Source organism: Ornithorhynchus anatinus, unplaced genomic scaffold (assembly GCF_004115215.2).
Source record: "Ornithorhynchus anatinus isolate Pmale09 unplaced genomic scaffold, mOrnAna1.pri.v4 scaffold_264_arrow_ctg1, whole genome shotgun sequence".
Taxonomy (NCBI): Eukaryota; Metazoa; Chordata; class Mammalia; order Monotremata; family Ornithorhynchidae; genus Ornithorhynchus; species Ornithorhynchus anatinus.
In genome coordinates, this window is record NW_024396743.1 from 2,649,977 (window position 1) to 2,671,528 (window position 21,552).

General features: G+C 56.0%; 1 protein-coding gene and 1 long non-coding RNA gene across 5 annotated transcripts; one reads left to right on the top strand and one right to left on the bottom strand.

Moving 5' to 3' along the window:
- Positions 1 to 124: 124 nt before the first annotated feature.
- On the top strand, positions 125 to 16,371 carry SLC26A11 (solute carrier family 26 member 11). Of its 4 annotated transcripts, none has more exons than XM_029056804.2 (17): positions 125 to 352; positions 1,055 to 1,289; positions 2,547 to 2,739; positions 3,851 to 3,936; positions 5,419 to 5,498; positions 5,626 to 5,768; positions 7,976 to 8,151; positions 8,522 to 8,594; positions 8,939 to 8,989; positions 10,069 to 10,129; positions 10,592 to 10,647; positions 10,770 to 10,910; positions 11,526 to 11,653; positions 12,545 to 12,644; positions 13,453 to 13,586; positions 14,463 to 14,535; positions 15,359 to 16,371. In XM_029056804.2, exons 2-17 carry the CDS (start codon positions 1,107 to 1,109, stop codon positions 15,439 to 15,441), a joined length of 1,761 nt encoding a protein of 586 aa, XP_028912637.1. In that variant the 5' UTR covers positions 125 to 352; positions 1,055 to 1,106; the 3' UTR covers positions 15,442 to 16,371. The 4 variants fall into 4 exon arrangements, with proteins under 4 accessions (XP_028912637.1, XP_028912638.1, XP_028912640.1 ...); XM_029056805.2 differs by having other exon boundaries at positions 2,670 to 2,739; XM_029056807.2 differs by lacking the exon at positions 1,055 to 1,289.
- LOC114808831 lies at positions 15,320 to 21,542 on the bottom strand. Its single transcript, XR_003756599.2, has 3 exons — positions 21,273 to 21,542; positions 19,146 to 19,200; positions 15,320 to 16,262 (listed from the first exon to the last, which is right to left on the bottom strand). It is a non-coding gene; the product is annotated as an uncharacterized LOC114808831 (long non-coding RNA).
- Between the last annotated feature and the right edge of the window lie 10 nt (positions 21,543 to 21,552).

Below are 21,552 nucleotides of genomic sequence, written 5' to 3' on the forward strand. Positions count from 1 at the left end.
GGATCCCGGCCCCACCCCCGGCTCCTCCTCCTCCTCCTCCTCCTCCTCCTCCTCCTCCTCCTCCTCCTCCTCCTCCTCCTCCTCCTCCTCCTCCTCCTCCTCCTCCTCCCCATCACATGACCCCGGGCCTCGGTCCACCGAGCCCTTCGTGACCGCACCAGAGTGAGCCAGGGAGGTCGGGGACCATCCCCTTCTGCCTGCAAACCTCCCTCGTACCTGGGACCAGCTCTGCACCCAGGGATCGCTCAGTACACAGCCATGCCGGCCGGGCTACTACGGTAGGGGCCTCCCTGCCTCCCCACCCTCTCGCCCCAGTGGGGCAGAACACGGAATCACCTGCCTAAAATCAAAGGTAACCGGGATTTCTCGAGGGTGAGGGGGGTGCAGGGGAAAGGAAGAGCTGGGGGGGTGGGGGGGGGGGGCTCCCCCAGTGGAACAGGTGGGAGTCCAGGGGGGCCATGGGTGCCCCCCGGGCACAGGCTGGTGCTCCCGGAGTCTCCTAAGAGAGTATAATGCCACCCCTTCCTCCAGAAGCCCCTATCCCGGGTGAGGCGCTTGTCATCTGTGGAATGACCCTCCTGCCCCTCTCCTTTAGAGCTGGGGGGCAAGGCACCAGGAGCCCTAGGGCCCTGGGGGTCCGGAGGAGGGAGGAAGACGGGTGAATGAATTACAGGAGGACCAGCATTCATTCGATCGCATTTAGTGAGCTTTTACTGGGTGCAGAGCACTGTACTAAGCGCTTGGAGTGTACAGTTCGGCAACAGGTAGAGACCATCCCTGCCCAACAACGGCTCGCTGTCTAAAAGGAGGAGACAGACAACGAAACAAAACAAGTAGTCAGGCGTCAGTACCATCAAGATAAATAGAATCATAGATCTACACACATCATTAATAAAATAAATAATATATAGAAATATGCACAAGTGCCATGGGGAGGGGAAGGGGGTAGAGCAGAGGGAGGGAGGAGGGGGAATGGGAAGGGCTCAGTCTGGGGACGTCCTCCGCCTGTCGCCCGCCCTGCCAACTCCGCATCCGTCTCGCGGCCTTCTTCCAGGGCCGGCCGGGGTCCGGAACCCCAGGACGGGTCGGTCCAGCGGGCCCGGGCCATGGCCCGGCCGGCCCGCTGTTGCCCGTCCGGTGTGGTCCAGAGGACGCTGCCCATCCTGAGCTGGCTTCCCCACTACAACCTGCGCCGGTTGCAACTGGACTTCATAGCCGGACTGACGGTGGGGCTGACCGTGGTGCCGCAGGCGCTGGCTTACGCCGAGGTGGCCGGTCTCCCTGTCCAGGTGAGGCGTCCGAGTCCAGGGACTGAATAATAATAATAATAGTGACGATGACGACGGTACCTGTTGAGCGCTTTCTAGGTCAGTCAGTCATGATACTTGAGTGCTTTCTGCGTCAGTCAGCCAGTCGTATTTATTGGTCGCAGAGCACCGTACTGAGCAATTGGGAGAGGACAGTATCGCAATATAGCAGACACATTCTCTGCTCTTAATGAGCTTACAGTCTAAGGGGGAGAGAGACATGAGTAGAAATAAATAAACGACAGCTATGGACGTAAGCGCTGTGGGGCTGGGAGGGGGCATGAATACAGGGAGCAAGTCAGGGCAACGTAGAAGGGAGTGGAAGAAAAGGAAAAGAGGGCTTAGACAGGGAAGGCCTCTTGGAGGAGTTGCCCCAAACACAGTTCTAAGCACCGGGGTAGATACAAATTAATTAATCAGTCATATTTATTAAGCCCTTACTGTGTGCGGAGCACCACGCTAACCACTTGGGAACAATGTAACTGACACATTCCCTGCCCACAACGAGTTTACAGTCTAGAGGGACGAGCTTACGGTCTAATCGGGTCGGACACGGTCCCTGTCCCGCACAGTCTGAGTAGGAGGGAGTAGGCTTTAATCCCCATTTTACGGATGGGGTAACTGAGGCCCAGAGAAGTGAAGTGACTTGCCCAAAGTCACACAGCTGGCAGGTGGCAGATCCGGGATTAGAACTCACGTCCTCTGACTCGCGGGTCTGTGCTCTTTCCGTTAGGCCACGCTGCTACTCAACACCCTCGACCCCTGCAACTTTCTGAAACCTCAAACTCAGCTTCAACTCACACCCAACCACTTAATAATGTAGTAATAGTATTTTTAAAGTGTTTACTGTGTGCAAAGCCCTAAACTAAGCACTGGGAGAAAGTACACAGGTGGGAATTAGACACGGACTTGTCCCTTGAGGGGCTTATAGTCTTGGGCAGACACACACGCACGAAAACAACATAAGCTCGTTGTGCGCAAGTCACTTAATTCATCTGGGCCTCAGTTCCCCTCCTCCGTAAAATGGGGATTCAGACTGTGAGCTCTCTAAGGGACAGGGATTGTATCCCACCTGATTATCTTATATCTACCCCAGCGCTTAGAACAGTGCTCGGCACATAATGAATACCACAGTTACCACAACCGGGGCCCTCGTTCACCGGCGTGCGAGCACGCGTTTTGGGCCCGTGAGCCGGCTCCATGTCGCTTAGCCCTCCCCTCCTGTGTCTCCCCGGGCAGTATGGACTCTATTCCTCCTTCGCGGGCTGCTTCGTGTACTGCTTCCTGGGCACCTCCCGTGACGTGACCCTGGGCCCCACGGCCATCATGTCTCTCCTGGTCTCCTTCTATACCTTCCGCCAGCCCGCCTACGCCGTGCTGCTCTCCTTCCTGTCCGGAGCCATCCAGCTGGCCATGGGGATCTTCCATCTGGGTAAGACGCCCTCAGCCCAGCCAGTGGGCCCCTTGGATAATAATTTGATTTATCTGTACTTATGTCTGTTCATTTGTATTGATATCCAGCGTGGCTCACTGGAAAGAGCACGGGCTTTGGAGTCAGAGGTCATGGGTTCAAACCCCGGCTCTGCCACTTGCCAGCTGTGTGACTTTGGGCAAGTCACTTAACTTCTCGGTGCCTCAGTTCCCTCATCTGTAAAATGGGGATTAAGACTGTGAGCCCCACGTGGGACAACCTGATTCCCCTGTGTCTACCCCAGCGCTTAGAACAGTGCTCGGCACACAGTAAGCGCTTAACAAATACCAACATTATTATTATTATTATTATATCCGTCTCCCCTCCGCTAGACGGCGAGCTCATTGTGCGCGGGGATTGTCACTCTTTATTGTTGTATTGTGCTTTCCCAAGTGCTTAGTACAGTGCTCCGCACACAGTAAACGCTTAATAAATATGATTGAATGAATGAATGGTAATAATAATTGCAGTATTTGTTAAGCACTTACTATGTGACAAACAGTGTCCTAAGCGGTGGGATAGATACAAGGTAATCAGGTTGGACACAGTCCCTATCCTATGTAATAATAATAATACTGATAATTGTTAAGTGCTAACTATATGCCAAGCACTGTTCTAAGCACTGGAGTAGATACAAGGTAATCAGGTCGCCCAACGTGGGCTCACAGTCTTAATTCCCATTTTACAGATGAGGTGACTGAAGCACGGAGAAGTTAAGCGACTCGCCCACGGTCACACAAATGATAAGTGGCAGAGCTGGAATTAGAACCCAGGGCCTCTGTCTCCCAAGCCCGGGCTCTTTCCATTAAGCCACATTACATGGGGCTCACTGGCTTAATCCCCATTTTACAGATGAGGTAACTGAGGCACAGAGAAGTCAAGTGACTTGCCCAAGGTTACACAGAAGATACGGGGCAGATGGGGGTTAGAACCCATAACCTCTGGCTTCCAGGCCTGCTCTCTTTCCACTAGGCCATGCTGCTTCTCTTTGATGACCGCGGGGGTCCTTTTTCCGTCCCCGTCCCGCTCCCAGAAGCCCCCCACCTTATGGTGGGACCTCCGTGTTTTGCAGGCTTCCTGCTGGACTTCATTTCCAGCCCCGTCATTAAAGGGTTCACCTCAGCGGCTTCGGTCACCATTGGCTTCGGTCAGGTCAAGGTAAGAGTCCTGGCGGGGGTGGCGATGGGCCCTGCTGGGGGCTAGCGGAACGGGCATTGGGCTGGGAGTTAAGAGACTGGGCCCTTGATCCTGCCGCCGACTCCCTGTGCGGCCGTGGGCCTTCACCTCCCTGGGCCTCAGTTTCCTCTCTGTAAAGCCGGGGGGGGGGGAGGGGGGAGGATCAGCATGGCCTAGTGGATAGAGCACGGGCCTGGGAATCAGAAGGTCATGTGTTCTAATTCCGGATCACAGTCTCAACCCCCATTTAAAAGACAAAGTCGCTGAGGCCCGCAGAAGTGAAGGGATGTGCCCGATGACACGCAGAGATAAATGGCAGAGCCGGGATTAGAACCCAGGATCTTCTGACTCTCAGGCCTGTGATCTTTTCCACTAGGCCATTGTACTTCTCGAGGTCTCAAGATTAGAGGAATTTATCTACCAACTCTGTTGTATCGTCCTCTCCCAAGCACTCAGTACAGTACCCTGCACACTGTAGGTGCTCAGTAATAATCATAATAATTTTGGTATTTGTTAAGCACTTACTATGAGCCAAGCACTGTTCTAAGCACTGGGGGAGATAGAAGGTAATCAGGTTGTCCCACGTGGGGCTCACAGTCTTCACCCCCATTTTACAGATGAGATAAATGAGGCACAGAGAATTTAAGCGGTCACAGAGCAGACAAGTGGCGGGGCGCCTTCGGACTCCCAAGCCCGCGCTCTCTCCACTAAGCCACGGTGCTTCTCCGTTGATCGAGGTCCCGTTTTGTGGAAGGAGCGGGCCCGGCGGAGAGGAAATCTAAAGTGTCTCAATCAAATCAGAACCCATCCGGTCAGCTGAGGCGTCCCGTGATTTCCTCAGAGGAAGAGGACCGGGCCCGGATGGGCAGCTGGCTCAGCCAGTCAGCAGGAGCCTTGCTCGTCGGGTGGGCGGGATCCCCCTGTGGTCTTTGGTCAAGTGGGATTATGCAAGCCCCTTCTGCGGCTGTGGGTTTTCCGGCACCTTGAGAACCTGCCGGGTCAATGAAGCCAGGAGTCCCCTTCCCCTCTTCAACCGCCCCGGACTAGGGGAGCAGTTGTATTATTATTGTTAATGATGATAATAATAACTGCAGTGATAAAGCATTTTGGGGAGCGCTTACTGTGGGCAGGGGCACTGTACCGAGCACTTGGGAAAGTCCCGCATAACAGAGTTGGTTGAGCCGTTCCCTGCTCACAACGAGCTGAAAGTCTAGAAGGGGAGAAAAACACGAATAGTCTGTTCCGTTGTCCTCTCCCAAGTGCTTAGTCCAGTATTCCGCACACAGTAAGCGCTCAGTAAATACGATTGACTGACTGCCCGCAAGGAACATACATTATAGGGAGGGAGACAGGCGGACTCTCACTTCTCCCCGGCCCGAGTCTCCGGGGACAGACCCGCTGCTGCTAAGGGCCTCCCTGTCCGTCCTTCTGCCCGTCCATGTGTCCGTCCGTGTGTCCGCACAGAATCTCCTGGGCCTGCGAGACATCCCCCAGCAGTTCCTCCTGCAGGTCTACCACACCTTCCGCCGCGTCGGGGAAGCCAGGTACGTGGCCCGCTTCCTGCACCCGCCCCGGGACGGGACGGGGTAGCTGGGGGCCCCCCCGAGGCCGAAGTTGCCGTTGTGACGGCCCCGCTCCTCAGGGGGCTCACCTGGTTCTCTGCCCCCGCAGGGTGGGCGATGCCGTCCTGGGGCTGGTGTGCTTAGGGGCGCTGCTGGCGCTGAAGGAGATGAGGGGCCGGATGCCCGCCCTCCACCCGGGGGTGCCCTGCTGCGTCAGGGGCAGCCGCTTGCTGGTCTGGGCCGCTTCTACAGGTGACCTCCTTTCCCCCCCACACCCTGTTCCACCTCCTCTCCCTCCAGTTCCTTCCCTTCTTTCAAGAAGGAAAGAGCTTGGTCCTGAGAATCAAGAGGACCTGGGTTCTAGCCCCGGATCCACCACCTGTCTGCTGGGTGATCTTAGACATGTGACTTTACTTCGCTAGGCCTCAGTGGCCTCATCTGGAAAATGGGGATTAAGACCGTGAGCTCCAGGTGGGACAGGGACTAACCTGATTATCCTCTTTGACCCGATTATCTTGTATCTACTCCAGCACTTACTACAGTCCGTGGCGCATAGTAAGTGCTTAACGAATACCACAGTTGTCATTAGTATCATTATTTCCCCCAAACTCCCCTCTGCCTTTCCTTCTCCCGCCTTCCTCCCCCTAAGCACTAAGGTAGATAGAAGATAATCGAGTTGAACATTTTACCTGTCTCATGCAGGGCCCACAGTCTAAAGGGGAGGGAGAACAAATATTTTATCCCCATTCTACAGATTAGGAAACTGAGGCTCAGAAAAAGCAAGTGACTTTCCCAAAGTCACACAGCAGGCAGTGAAGGACCTGGGATTAGGACCCAAGTCGTCTGACTTCCAGGCCATCTGATTCCCAGTCCCGTTTTCTTTCTGCTAGGCCATGCTGCGCCTCTCCACTTTCGCCTCCTACTCCTCCCTCCCTGCCCTTTTCCCCTTCCTTTTCCCTTCCTCCTCCTCTCCCTCTTTCTCTTCTCCCCCCATATTAGTGATAATAGTAATAATATCTGTGGCATTTGTTAGCACTTACTATGTACTAAGCGCTGGGGTAGATACAAGATAATCAGGTTCCACATGGGGCTCGCAGTAGGAGGGTGAACAGGGATGGAATCCCCGTGTTGCAGATGAGTCACAGAGGAGTGAAGTGACTTGCCCAGGGTCACAAAGCAGACAAGTGGCAGAGCTGGGATAGTGACTTGACCAGGGTCACACAGCAGACAAGAGGTAGAGCTGGGATTAGAACCCAGGACCCGATTCCCAAGATCTTTCCACTAGGCCCCGATGTTTCTCCGCACCAGGGTATAGCAGGTGATTAGCCCAACGAGTAAATCGACCCCATAAGTGGAGGCCCCGGGGAAGTCACTGGAGGTGGTTGTGGCCAATTAAATCCTTCAAAGGCCTTGAGAAAACTGTTCAATGGTTCACTTCCCAGAGCTCCTGGTTGGGGGTGGGACACTCCTTCCCGTCAGGGACGTCGGAGCGAAATATGGATTGGAGTGGGGAGAGACCAAGAGGCTAGGAGGTCAGCAAGGAGGCTGATACAGTAATCAAGGCAGGATAGGATGAGCGATCGGATTAACGTGGTAACGGTTTGGATGTAGAGGAAAGGGTGGATTTCAGCGATGTTGCGGAGGTTGAATCGACAGGATTTAGTGATGGAATGAATGTGCGGTTGAACGAGAGGGGAGTCGAGGATAATACCATGGTTACAGGGTGGCGAGACAGGAAGGATGGTGTCTACGGTGATGGGAAAATCGGGGAGAACAGGGTTGGGATGGGAAGATAAATTCTGTTTTAGACATGTTAAGTTTGAGGTGATGGAAGGACATCCAAATAGGGATGTCTTGAAGGCAGGAGGAAATGCGAGACTGCAGAGAGGGGGAGCGATCAGGGCGGGAGATGGAGATTTGGGTGGTAGTTGAAGCCATGTGAGCAAATGAGTTCTCCAAGGGAGTGGGTGTAGATGGAGAATAGAAGGAGACCCAGAACTGAACCTTGAGGGACCCCCACTGTTAGGGGGTGGGAGGCGGAGGAGGAGCCCGCGGAAGAGACTGAGATTTAGGAGGAGGACCAGGAGAGGACAGTGTCGGTGAAGCCGAGGTTGGATAACGTTCCCAGCAGAAGGAGGAGGTTGACAGCGTGGAAGGCAGCGGAGAGGTCGAGGAGGATCAGGATGGAGTAGAAGCCGTTGGATTCGGCAAGAAGGAAATCGTGGGTGACCTTTGAGAGGTCACGTACTGTTCCGGTGGCGTCGTTTGCTGGCTTGTCTGCTTACTCCTTCCGGGTGACGGGGATCCCAGCCGGTCTAAGAATCACCCAGAGATGAACTGGCCGGCTCTCCTTACTCTCTCCGCCGCAGCCCTCACTCCCTCCGCCGCCCTTCCTTGCTGTGTTGGCTCCCTGCACCGAGTGCTATTCTCACCATTATCTCTCTCTCCGTCTGCCCTAGCACGCAACGCGCTGGTGGTGTCGTTTGCTGGCTTGACCGCTTACTCCTTCCAGGCGACGGGATCGCAGCCGTTCACCCTGACCGGAAGGACAGCGGAGGGGCTCCCTCCCTTCCGGCCCCCTCCCTTCTCTGTGGTCTCGGGCAACGAGACCGTTCCCTTCTCTGGGATGGTGCAGGTGGGTAGAGCCGGCGCTGCCCAAGGTTGGTGCGGATGGGCCCCAGACTCTTCCACTCCCTAATACAGAGGGGGGCCGAGAGGGACCTGGAGTGGCCACTGAGTGCCGTCGCCTGCCTTCGGGCAACCTCACTCCAGAGCTGCTGCTGAGATTCTAGCTAATCGTTGTGGGCGGGGAACAAGTGGGCTTTTTTTTTTTTAAGCTTTTTGTTAAGCACTTGCTGTATCCCAGGCATCGGGGTAGATACAAGATCATCAGCGTCATAATTATTATTATTATGGAGGCAAGGAACCAGTCCCCCCAAGCCGGGAGGGACCCCCGCCAGGGCATCCGAGCCGACCCGCTCACCCTCTCCCTCCGTCTTCCGCAGGACATGGGCAGCGGCCTGGCGGTGGTCCCCCTGATGGGCCTGTTGGAGAGCATCGCCATCGCCAAAGCCTTCGGTCTGCTTCCCCCGTGGACCCCGAGCCCACGCTCAAAGCCGGCCCTACCGTGGGGGAGCGGGGCGGGGGGTGGCTCTCCCAGGGCCCCCGCAACTGGGAGAGTCCGTTAGGAGGGGAGCTGCCCAGGGGAAAATTAAGACCTCCTTGTTCCCTCCATGGACCTGCTTGGGCAACTCCAAAGTGGGTAGTGGCAGGGGACAGAAGTCCCCCAGGTCTCAGTTCATCCCGAACGCCCACCCCTCAGCCGGGGGTCACCTGGGCTCGGTCCGGGGGAAGAGGATGGAGCAGGGGGTGAGAAGAAGATTTCACAGCCCTGCTGACTTCCGGCTCTTCCATCCCCGTAGCTTCTCAGAACGGCTACCGCATCGACGCCAACCAGGAGCTGCTGGCCATCGGTAAGACCAGGCTCTGCACCTCGGGGTACCCTCCCCTGGAGGGGGCGGAGAAGCAGTTGGGAATTCAAAGGGGGTCAAAGGGTCCGGAAGGCCCAGCTGCCCGTGTGTTACCTCAGCAGAGTCTCTGCCTTTCACAACCAATGTTGTAGTTAGTGGTTGTTAATGGTATTTGTTAAGCCAGGGACTGTACTAAGCGCCAAGATCCAAACTAATGAGGTAGGATACCGTCCCTGTCCCGCATAGGGCTCTTCATCTTCCTCCCCATTTTACAGAAGAGGGAATTGAGGCACAGAGCAGTGAATTGACTTGCCCAAGGTCACACAGCAGACACATGGCAGAGCCAGAATTAGAACTCAGGTCTTTCTGACTCGCAGGCCCATGCTCTATCCACTTAGCCATGCCGCCTCTCCTAAGACATGTTGCTTCTCAATACAGTACAACAGAGTTGGTAGACACGTTGCCTGCCCACAATGTTTTCCCGTATGGTACTGGTTAAGGGCTTACTATGTGCCAAGCATTGTTCAAAGCGCTGGGGTAGATACAAGTTAATCAGGTTGGACATGGTCCCTGTCCCGCATGGGACTCACAGCCTGAGTAGGAGGGAGTAGGATTTAATCCCCATTTGAGATGAGGTAACTGAGGCCCAGAGAAGTGAAATGATTTGCCTCCGGGTCGTACAGCAGACAAGTGGCAGAGCTTGGATTAGAACGCAGATCCTCCGACTCCCAGGCCCGGACTCTTTCGACTAGGCCACGTTGCTTCTCGAGCCACATTTCCTGTCAAACCACAGTGTCTGCGTCTCAGGATGACAGTGAAACCCCATATTCCCTGGCCAAGCATCTCTCCCCCCTGAGCGGGGGCCCAGGGGCCTATTGGATTCTGGAAGGTTCCGCTGGGTCGTGACAGTCTGGGGTCCCGGGGTTCTGGGCCTGGCACGTTCCGATGTGGCAGAGCCCTTGGGCCTGCTGGAGCGGGTTGGCGCTGGGTGAGCCGAGACTTCCATCTGTCCCCCAGACCCCCATCTCGGGCCATGCCCACCTTGGTGCTTGCTCATCACTCAACCCCTTCCCTCCTCCCAGGTCTCACCAACCTGTTGGGCTCCTTCGTCTCCTCCTACCCCGTGACTGGCAGCTTCGGACGGTGAGTCAACAGCCGCCCCCTGCTTCTTGTCGGCCCAGCCGGAGCCCCCTCCCTCTCATCCCAGCCAGCCCCCCTGTTGGGGGGTGTCCCACCCTCGGTGTGTCCCAGGCAGCAGCATCCCAGCCCGAGACTAGCGTCACCGGACACCTTTGACTTCCAAGCTCCTAGTGGGGCCTCCGGGCCTCCGCTCCCTCCCTCCACCGGTCCCCCCATCCCAGCTGCCCCTCGGCCTCCCGTGGAGAGGGCAATCAGGGAAGCGCTCCTGGAGGAGGTGGATTTTTCAGAGGGTTGTTAGGACTTGGGGGCGAGGAGGGTGATCCCAGGAGATGGAGAGGTAAGGATTAAGAGGCAGCTGGCTGGTAGTACATTAAGGCTTTTCTGGATGAAAGCCGGGGGTGGGAGAGGGGCCGGGGAGGCTCGGGAGGCCACAGGGCAACTTGAGGGGTGGCTTTTATGTTCCAGGACCGCTGTGAATGCCCAGACGGGAGTGTGCACCCCAGCCGGGGGGCTGGTCACAGGTAAAATCTCCGCTTGCGGCGGGGCGGCAGACAAGCGGTGGAGCCGGGATTAGAACCCAGGTCCTTCTGCCTCCCAGGCCCGGGCTCTATGCGCTAGACCGCTCTGCTTCTTGCCTCCCCAGGGGCTGTGGTGCTGCTGTCTCTGGCCTACCTGACCCCGCTCTTCTACTACATCCCCAAGGCCGCACTGGCAGCCGTCATCATCACGGCGGTGGCCCCCCTGTTCGACGTGGGGATCTTCAGGACCCTGTGGCGGGTTAAGAGTACGTATGGGTCCCTCCCGGCCAGCGGGCTGGGGTTGGGGGATCGAGGGGAGCGGGAGGGAGAGAAAGAGTATCTTTGAACTTCACCAATCCAGGCGTCCACCTTGGCTCTGTCTCAACCCGGGAGGCTGGAGGTGTGTGGGTGGGAGGCTGTGGGGAGGTTGGGGGGTGACCCCAGCAGAGTCCTGGGCGGGGAGGGGGACTCGGTATACAGAAGCCGTATCCCTGCAGTTCAATCGATCGGTGGTATTTATCGAGTGTTTACCGTGTGCAGAGTACTAGACTAAATGTTTGGGAGAGGCACGGTGTTGTAGAGCACGGGCCTGGGAATCAGCAGGGCATGGGTTTTAATTCCAGCTCTGCCACTTGTCTGCCGTATGGCCTTGGGCAAATCACGTCACTTCTCTGGGCCTCGGTTTCCTCATCTAGAAAACGGGGATTGAGACCGTGAGCCCCACGTGGGACAGGGATTGTCCCCCACCTGATTAACGTGTATCTACCCCAGGGCTTAGTACAGTACTTGGCACAGACTAAGAGTTTAACAAATACCATTAAAAAAAAAAAAAGAGTCAGCGCTGGTGACTCAGTTTCTCTCTGTCTCTGTCCCGTCTCCAGGGCTGGACCTCGTGCCGCTCTGTGCCACCTTCCTGCTGTGCTTCTGGGAAGTGCAGTATGGCATCATCGCCGGCGTCCTGGTGTCTGGGCTGCTCCTGCTCCATGCCGTGGCCAGGCCCCGGATCCAGGTCTGACCCCACCGGGGGATCCAGGCGGGTTGGGGGGGGAAGACCCCCCGTGGTGGAAGAAAGAGGAGCTGTTGACTTGGAGGGGGAGATGGGCAGAGCACGAGGAGAAGGCTCGGGGATTTCTCTCTTCCTCCCAACTCAGGGCGGACCGGGAACGGAGCGGGTCGGCCCAGCCCCGCTCCCTGTCTCCCTCTCTCTCTAGGAGAGCCAAGAGGGGCGGCTGATCCCCGGGGACTCCCCCTCAAATGCCGGGGGGTACGTTTGGCAAGATGGGGGGGGGGGGGGGCTCAGCCTGGTGGGAAAGGTGGTCCCGGCCCCCCTACTGTCCTACTGGGAGCCGCCTCTGTGAGTACGGCCGCAGCAGGAGGAGCCCGGGAAGAGCAGGCTGACTGCCCGCGAGCAAAGGGTTAACATTCCTCCAGGCCTCCCAGCCGGACGCCCCCCCCACCCTCCCCAACCCCAGAGGAAGAAGTATGGTGTAGTGGATAGAGCCCGGGCGGTCACAGAGTCATGGGTTTTAATCCCAGCTCCACCACTTGTCTGCTGTGGGAGCTCGGGCAAGTCACTTCACTTCTCTGGGCCTCAGTTACCTCATCTGTCAAATGGGGATTGAGACACTATCCAACCTGATTTCCTTGTATCCACCCCAGCGCTTAATACTGTGCCTGGCACATAGTAAGTGCTTAACGAATACTAATATTATTAAGAAGAAGAAAAAGCAGCACTGAGAGCCGAAGAGGGCCTCTGCCGAGAGAGAGCCCTCTGATGATTCTCCTCGTGATCCCCGACCTTCCGTTCCGTGACTTCCGCCCGCCCGCCCCATTTTGGCCTGCGCCACCTCCGACGTCCCGCTTCATGACCTCCGACCTCTTCCCCTTGTCTGCCCTTCAGGTGACGGAGGGGGAAGTGGTGGTCCTGAGACCGGCCAGCGGTTTGCACTTCCCGGCCGCAGAGGCCCTCCGGGAGGCCGTGTACAGCCGTGCTCTCAAGGGTGAGGCCGGGGGTGGGGTTTTGGGGGAGGCAGGGGGCGGCAGGACGCCGGCAACGGGGTCCCCAGCCCTTCCCCTCCCACTGTCGGACCCTACCGAGGCCTTTCAGAGAGCCCGAATGAGGCCGCTGCTTCGTCTCGCCTGTCATCTAGGCTGGCTTCAAGCATCCTCCCATCCTACCCTGATCTTGGCCTCCTGCATCCCTGCTCTTAGTTCCCCCTGCCCCCTTGCCTCTTGCCCCAGTCGCGTTTTCCCTGACTTACCCATCCTTTCTCCCTCCACGTGATCAGAACTGGATCGGGTAGGCAGTTGGTCAGTTAATCGTACTTATCGAGGGCTTACTGGGTGCAAGAGCGCTGTCCTAAGCGCTCGGGACAGTACAATATAACAATAAACAGACACATTCCCGGCCCACGACGAGCTTACGGTGGGCTCACTTGGGCGGCCACTGAAGAGGCCACCGTGGCCCTGAGGAGGAAAGCCCATCCAGGCATCCCACAGCCCCCCGCCTCCTTCTCTTTCGCCAGTCCTGCTCTCTCCTCTGCCCCGCCAACCGTTCTGGGTGGGTCCACGTGCCCGTCCCCCCCTCCCCGGCCCCCGAGGCTCCCAGCCCAACCCTTCCCTGGGCCCACAGCCCCTCCAAAAGGTCAAAGGGCATGAACATGACCCGGCACCACTCCTGCCCAGACCCCACCAGAACTCCAAATGACCCAGTAGCACCAGGCTGGATCCCACCTCAGACTGCGGCTTGGTGGGATCCCGGCCCTGTTGGGGCAGCGGGGTGAAATCCGCGGTGGTCTGTGTCCTCAGTAACCCCGCCGCGCTGTGCCATCCTGGACTGCACACACGTCAGCAGCATCGACTCCACCGTGGTGGCCGGGCTGGAGGAGTTGTTGGAGGAGTTTCGTCACCGTGGGGTGTCCCTAGTCTTTTCTGGTTTGCAGGTGGGCCCCTCTTTTTTGGATTTTTTTCTTTTAATGGTCTTTGTTAGGCACTTATTATGTGCCAGGCACCGTACTAAGGTCTGGGGTGGATAGATACGAGCTAATCAGGTTGGACAGAGTCCACGTCCCATGTCGGGCTCACGGTCTTAATCTCCATTTTACTCGCGGGACCCAAGGCCCAGAGAAGCAGTGACTTAACTGAGGCCACACAGCAGACAAGGGGCAGAGCTGGAATTAGAACCCAGGTCCTTCTGACTCCCAGCCTCGGGTTCTACCCACTAGGCCACGCTGGTTGGCCGGCGGGGGCTCGTCTGCCGGGTCACAAGCTGGCAGCCGTGCTATTAATAATTATCGTCGACAGTGGAATTTAAGGAGCGCTTACCATGTGTAGAACACTGACCTGAGTGCTTAGAGAAGCAGCATGATGTAGAGGAAAGAGCACTGAGCTTGTAGTCGGAAGTCCTGGGTTCTAATCCCAGCTCTGCCACTTCTCTGCTGGGTGACCTTGGGCAAGTCACTGTTGTGCCTCACTTACCTCATCTGTAAAGTGGGAATTAAGATTGTGAGCCCCACGTGGGACAGGCAGAGTGTCCAACCTGATGAGCTTGTGTCTACCCCAGCGCTTAACACCATTATTATTATTATCATCATCAAATGCCATTTAAAAAAATGGGGAAAGACCACCCAGATCCCGACTCGGAGAGACCAGTGGTCGACCCGTCGTCAGCCAATCCCCTGACCCACGTCCTAGGAATGGGAGGTTGGTTAGGGAGGACCCGAGGGGTACCAGACCAGGCAGGGTGGGAGACCCCCTCCTAACACTGGGGGACATTATGGGATGATCGTGCCCACCCACTCTTCTCACCCCTCCCCCAGGCTCCCATCCTCTGGATCCTGCTGACTGCCGAGCTGAGGGGTTTCCAGCATTTCTCCACCGTCGAGGAAGCAGGTGAGTGGGTCGGGCCCTGCCAGCCTGTGGGCAGTGGGTGACCGTCCCAGAGAGCAGGGTGGCCAGGCGGGTGGAGGAGAGAGAGCACAGCGGCTGCTGCTGAGAGAAAACGGCAGGGCGAGGTGACGTTGGGGGAAGGCGCAATGGGGAATGGAGAGGGTCTGGAGGCAGGGGAGAGCAGGAGAAGGTAATGGGATGACGGAGAAACCTGTGCCAACAGGGTGGGTTTTTAGTAGTTGTTTTCCTTCAAGGCTGAGATGGGGCATCAAACCAGGCTGGGTATGCCTAGGACCCCGTCTCCTCCGTTTTCAAAAAAGCGGCAGCGCAAGAGGACCTGGGCTTAAATTGCAGCAAGAGGGATCGAGGTTGGACATTAGGGTGTTGTGGGTCACTGGCCGGGAACCACAGTCCAGCTCTGGGGGACTACCAAGGAGAAAGACCACCATTTCCTCATCCGGCCGGTGCCGGGGGAGGGTTTCACTGCAGTCCTGCTTGGGAGAGGAAGGGGGATAGACTGGATGTCCTCACAGCCCGCCCAGCCCCAGGCTGTGGTGATTCTGCCTTCAAACCCCACCGCATGGTTTGTCCATTCCCCTTAACCCTGTTCCTTTTCTGCACTACTTATCTGCTGTGTGGCCTAGGGCAAATCATTTCACTTCCCTGCCTCAGTTACCTCATCCTTAAAATGGGGATTGGGACCGTGAGCCCCAGGTGGGACAGGGACTTTGTCCGAGCCGATTTGCTCGCATCCACCCCAGGACTTAATACAGTGTCTGGTACTTAGTAAATGCTTAACAAATACCACCTTTTTTATTTCCCGCAGAGAAACACCTCAGGGAGGAGCCAGGCACCGAGTCCTACCACGCCAATGAGAGCCCCTCGCCGAAATCCAGAATCGACCAATGAACCCCCTCACCCAAGGCCCTGCCCGGACCTGAAGGACGAGAGTTTCCCAGGCTCACTAGAGAGGAAAGGCCACCCCTCGGGCACCCACACGTCTCAGGGGCTGGCCAATGCCCCTCCTCCACCCCTGGGTGTCGAGAGGGGGAAAAAAATTAGTCGCCCAAGACCGGTTGGCCCCTATCGGCGGGAGGGAGTTGAAGGAAGCATCTGGCGGAGCTGGTGATGTGGAGAGAAAGGGCTTCTGGGAATGATACATAGCATCTGATCTCTGCCTTCCCGGAGGCCGGATGAGGATTCTTCAGAGAGGAAGGTGTGAGGTTCCCCCTCGGGGCAGGTCCCCCAGACCCAGACCCACACGCTGTACCTCAGGGGCAGCCCCTGACTCCGGGACCACCCTCCCCCTACAGAGGCGGCAAGGCTGACACGGACAGGTTCGTTCAGTCGTGTTTATTGAGCGCTTGTGTGCAGAGCACTCTTCTAAGCACTTGGAAAGCACAATAGGGCAATAGACAGACACCTTACCTGCCCACTCGACAGGTTCTGTGGGGCGAGATTTTGGTCCGTGGGTCCCCGGTCCCTGACCCCGTTGTATCTAGCCCCCCCTCAGTTGGCTCAATCCCACTCTCTACCTGCCCTTCGGGGAGGGAGCCGTCGGATCAGAGGTGCGGTCCTCAGGTACTTCCTGATCGGTCCAACCTCACCTCCCGTCTGGTCCGGTGCTCGACAGGCTGGGAAAGGGACATGATGTTCAGCTCAGGCTGGACTCCAAATGGCGGGTGGACTTCTCAGCAGCGGGGGGTGGTTAGTCTCTCTCCGTCTTCCATCTCACCAGAGGTCCACAGTTCCCAGACCCGAAGAGGGGACGGGGGGAGGACCAAGAGAGGAGGGGATGGGCAGGGGAGATGGATAAACGGTATTTATGATTTCTCAGAACGTCTTCTCGTCCTTCTTTGAGCCGACTCTCTCCGAGGGGACAGGGGCTACGTTCTGAGTAGCACCACGGTATTTGCTAACTTCCCCTCCACAATCAATTCAGACGCCCGCGCTGCCCTGTGGGGGCCACCCACACCCACTGTGGCAAGATGGACTCACAGAGAAGCGGTGCGGCTTAGTGGATAGAGCAGGGGCCTGGGAGTCAGAGGACCCGGGTCCTCATTCCGGCTCCGCCGCTTGCCTGCCGTCTAAACTCAGGCTCTCAAACAGCGCTTGGCAGGTAGTAAGCGCTTAACGAGTACCGTAATGATGATGATGGTACGGTGCCTGGCACATAGTAAGCGCTTAACAAATACCAGTTTTTATGGCTGGGCACTGGGCAGGGTAAAGAGGATTGTGAAATTCATAAATTCTCCTTCCCAATGGAGGAAATCAAAATCCTCCAGGTCGATACCGGCCCAGGGCCTGCCAATCTCCTGGATTCCATCCCAGTCCTCCGGCAGATCACAGAATTAATCTCTTGGTCCAGGTTGGAGGCCTAATCTAGCAGCTACACTCTGGCTTCTTCCGCGGAAAGGAAAGTGAAATAAGGATGTCTGTGGAGAAATAGAAACTGGCTTGGTTCCAGAGATGGCTGAGTCAGAAAGAAAGTCAAGGTTTATTAGCTTATAAGCTCTACGCCAGGGGGCATGAACTTCATCTTCTCTGTTGTTGTTTTTTTAAGGTATTTAAGCGCTCACTATATGTCTAATACTATCCTAACCCCTCAGGTTAATTAGGTTGGGCATAGTCCCTGTCCCACATGGGGCCACAGTCTAACTAGGACTTAAGAGAGAGAAAATTAGGTTCTGTCCAATGGAGGTCTTGAAAAGCTCCTATTTGGGTTGGTATTCAGTCAGTTGTTCTGAGTACTCACTGTGTGCAGAGCACTGGACTAAGCATTTGGGAGAGGACGGTACAACAGAGTTCCCTGTCCACGATGACCTTACAGAATTTAGTGCAGATGGAAATGCACTGGGTCCTGGCCTTTGCTCTGTTCATGAGGAGACAAGGTGCTGGAGGTCAGGAGGCCTGGGTTCTAATTTCAGCTCCTCCACTTCTAGGCAATTTTACATTCCGATTGAATTCAACCCCATGACTAGACACCGAATCTCTAAGCTATGATTTCTCCCTTGTCCCCATCTTGCCTGTAGCCATTTTCCTCCTGACTATTCACTTTTCCCTTGTGTTTCCAAGCATCAGGGCAATTCTGGGTCAAAGGAACTCCTCTAGTATAGCACCGGAGGCTCATTTAATTGCACTCATTGAGTGCTTACTGTGTGCAAAGCACTGTACTAAGAGCTGGGAGAGTACAATATAACATCAAACCCATTCCCTGCCCACAACGACCTATGCAGACTAGAGGGCTCCTAAATATTTGTTGTTATTGTTGGCATTTGTTAAGCGCTTATTATGTGCCAGGCACTGTCCTCATTGTATTTAAAATTATCCTCAACCACATGAGTGGGAAAAAGAAAATTATTCAGGAAAGTGGTACAATAGGAAACACTTGGTTTGCATTGTACTTTCCCAGGTGTCTAGTACAGTGCTCTGCAGACATTAAGTGCTCAATAAATAGTTGCATGGCATAGGGGGTAGAGCACAGTTTCAGGAGTCAGAAGGAGCTGGGTTCTAATCTACACTCTGCCATCTGTCTGCTGCTGACACCCTGGGTCACTTAACTTTATGAGCCTCAGATAGCCTCATGTGTAAAATGGGGATGAAGACTGTGAGCCCTATGTGGGACAGGGACTGTGTCCAACCTAATTAGCTTGTATCTAACCAGTGCTTGACAAATAATAATAATAATAATGGTATCTGTTAAGTGCTTACATGGGCCAGGCACTGTACTAAGCGCTGGGGTACATACAATGAAATCAGGTTGGACACAGTCCTTGTCCCATGTGGAGCGCACATTCTCAATCCCCATTTTCCAGATGAAGTCACTGAGGCCCAGAGAAGTTCATTCATTCCTTCAATCATATTTATCGAGCGCTTATTCTGTGCAGAGCACTGTACTAAGCGCTTGGAATGTACAATTCGGCAACAGAGACAATCCCTCCCCAACAACGGACTCACGGTCCAAAAAGGGGAGACAGTGACTTGCCCCAGGTCCCACAGCAGGCGTGTAGCAGAGGGGGGATTAGAACCCATGACCTTCTGACTCCCAGGCCCGGATTCTAGCTACTGCACCCTAATATCGTCATTATCGTTAGTGTTATCAATAGTGTCGTCTGCTTAAATTCCCCACCCGGGGTTGAAACCTCACCAGCCTAAGGGACTCCGGGTAGAGGAGGCTCCTCCTCTTCCCATGGGTCCTGCCCCCTGTGCCCTTGCAGAGGGGTGAAGGAGAGCACTGAGGCCCAGGCTGAGGGCTACGGGGGAGTCGCCTCAAGGGTGCTGAGGGGCCTAGGGAAGCACTGAGGCCCGGGCTGATCAACGAAAGAGCCCGGGCTTGGGAGTCAGAGATCATGGGTTCGAATCCCAGCTCTGCCCCTTGTCAGCTGTGTGACTGTGGGCAAGTTACTTCACTTCTCTGTGCCTCAGTTACTTCACCTGTAAAATGGGGATTAAGACTGTGAGCCTCACATGGGACCACCTGATGACCCTGTATCTACCCCAGCGCTTGGAACAGTGCTCTGCACATAGTAAGCTGTTAACAAATACCGACATTATTAAGAGCCCGGGCTTGGGCGTCAAAGGTCATGGGTTCTAATCTCAGCTTCGCCACTTACCAGCTCTGTGATTGTGGGCAAGTTACTTCACTTCTGTGTGCCTCAGTTACTTCACCTGTAAAATGGGGATTAAGACTGTGAGCCTCACGTGGGACAACGTGATTACGCTGTATCTCCCCCAGCTCTTAGAACAGTGCTCTGCACATAGTAAGCGCTTAACAAATACCAACATTATTAAGAGCCGGGGCTTGGGAGTCAGAGATTGTGGGTTTTAATCCCGGCTCTGCCACTTGCCAGCTGTGTGAGTTTGGGCAAGTCACTTCACTTCTCTGGGCCTCAGTGATCTCATCTGTAAAATGGGGATTAAGACTGTGAGCCTCATGTGGGACAACCTGATTTGCCCTGTATTTCCCCCAACGCTTAGAACAGTGCTCTGCATATATCATTCATTAGTATTTATTGAGCGCTTACTATGTGCAGAGCACTGTATTAAGAGCTTGGAGTGTACAAATCGGCAACAGATAGAGGCGGTCCCTGCCCTCTGACGGGCTTACAGTCTAATCGGGGGAGACGGGCAGACACGAACAGTGGCAATAAATAGAGTCAAGGGGAAGAACATCTCATTAAAACAATGGCAAATAGAATCAGGGTGATGTACATCTCGTTAAACAAAATAAATAGGATGATGAAGATATATACAGTCGAGCGGATGAGTACTGTGCTGAGGGGGTGGGACGGGAGAGGGGGAGGAGGAGAGGGAAAGGGGGGAGAAGAGGGTTTAGCTGCGTAGAGGTGAAGGGGGGTTAGAGGGAGTAGAGAGAGAAAGGGGGGAGCTCAGTCTGGGAAGGCCTCTTGGAGGAGGTGAGCTTTAAGTAGGGATTTGAAGAGGGGAAGAGAATTAGATTGACGGAGGTGAGGAGGGAGGCCGTTCCGGGACCGCGGGAGGACGTGGCCCGGGGATCGACGGCGGGACAGGCGAGACCGAGGGACGGCGAGGAGGTGGGCGGCGGAGGAGCGGAGCGTGCGGGGTGGGCGGTAGAAAGAGAGAAGGGAGGAGAGGTAGGAAGGGGCAAGGGGACGGAGAGCCTCGAAGCCTAGAGTGAGGACTTTTTGTTTTGAACGGAGGTCGACAGGCACCCACTGGAGGTGTTTAAGAAGGGGAGTGACAGGCCCAGAACGTTTCTGCAGGAAGATGAGCCGGGCGGCGGAGTGAAGAATAGACCGGAGCGGGGCGAGAGAGGAGGGAGATCGGAGAGAAGGCTGACACGGTAGTCTAGCCGGGATATGACGAGAGCCCGTAGCAGTAAGGTAGCCGTTTGGGTGGCGAGCAAAGGGCGGATCTTGGCGATATCGTAAAGGTGAGACCGGCGGGTCTCGGTAACGGATCGGATGTGTGGGGTGAACGAGAGGGACGAGTCAAAGATGACACCGAGGTTGCGGGCCCGAGAGACGGGAAGGATGGTCATACCATCCACGCTGATAGGGAAGTCTGAGAGAGGACCGGGTTCGGGAGGGAAGATGAGGAGCTCAGTCTTGCTCACGTTGAGTTTTAGGTGGCGGGCCGACATCCAGGTGGAGACGTCCCGGAGGCGGGAGGAGATGCGAGCCTGAAGGGAGGGGGAGAGGACAGGGGCGGAGATGTAGATCTGCGTGTCATCTGCGTAGAGATGGTCGTCGAAGCCGTGAGAGCGGATGAGTTCACCGAGGGAGTGAGTGTAAATGGAGAACAGAAGAGGGCCAAGAACTGACCCTTGAGGAACTCCAACAGTTAAAGGATGGGAGGGGGAGGAGGCGCCTGCGAAGGAGACCGAGAATGACCGGCCAGAGAGATAAGAGGAGAACCAGGAGAGGACGGAGTCCGTGAAGCCAAGGTGAGATAAGGTGTGGAGGAACAAATACTAACATTATTATGAGCCCGGGCTTGGGAGTCAGAGGTCAAGGGTTCTAATCCCGGCTCTGCGATTTAGGGCAAGTCACTTCTCTGGGCCTCGGTGACCTATCTGGAAAATGGGGGTGAAGACTGTGAGCCCCACGTGGGACCACCTGATACCCTGTATCCCCCCCAGCGCTTAGAACGGTGCTCGGCCCATAGTAAGCGCTTAACAAATACCACCGTCAGGATCATTATTAAACCGGAGAGAGCTCAGGGAAGGGGTGTCCGGCCCCCCCAAAAGCGGGCTTACCTACCGTTTTCCTTCGGGGCGCGCTGGGGCACCTGCTTCCCAGAAGCCCTCGGGCCGGTCCTGCCCGACCCAAGACAAGGGGTCCCTTTGGGGCCGCCCCAATTTATGACAGAAACGACGGGGACCTAAAAAAATGGCAGGAGAGGAGGGTGGAGGTCTGGGGGGGAAAGGAAGAGACGAGAGAGAAGGACGGATAGGGCGAATAGGCCGCTTCTGCGGGCCTTTATTAGCCATCTTTTCCCCGCCCGAGTCCAGCCTACCCAGCAGCCTTTGCGTGGCCGGCT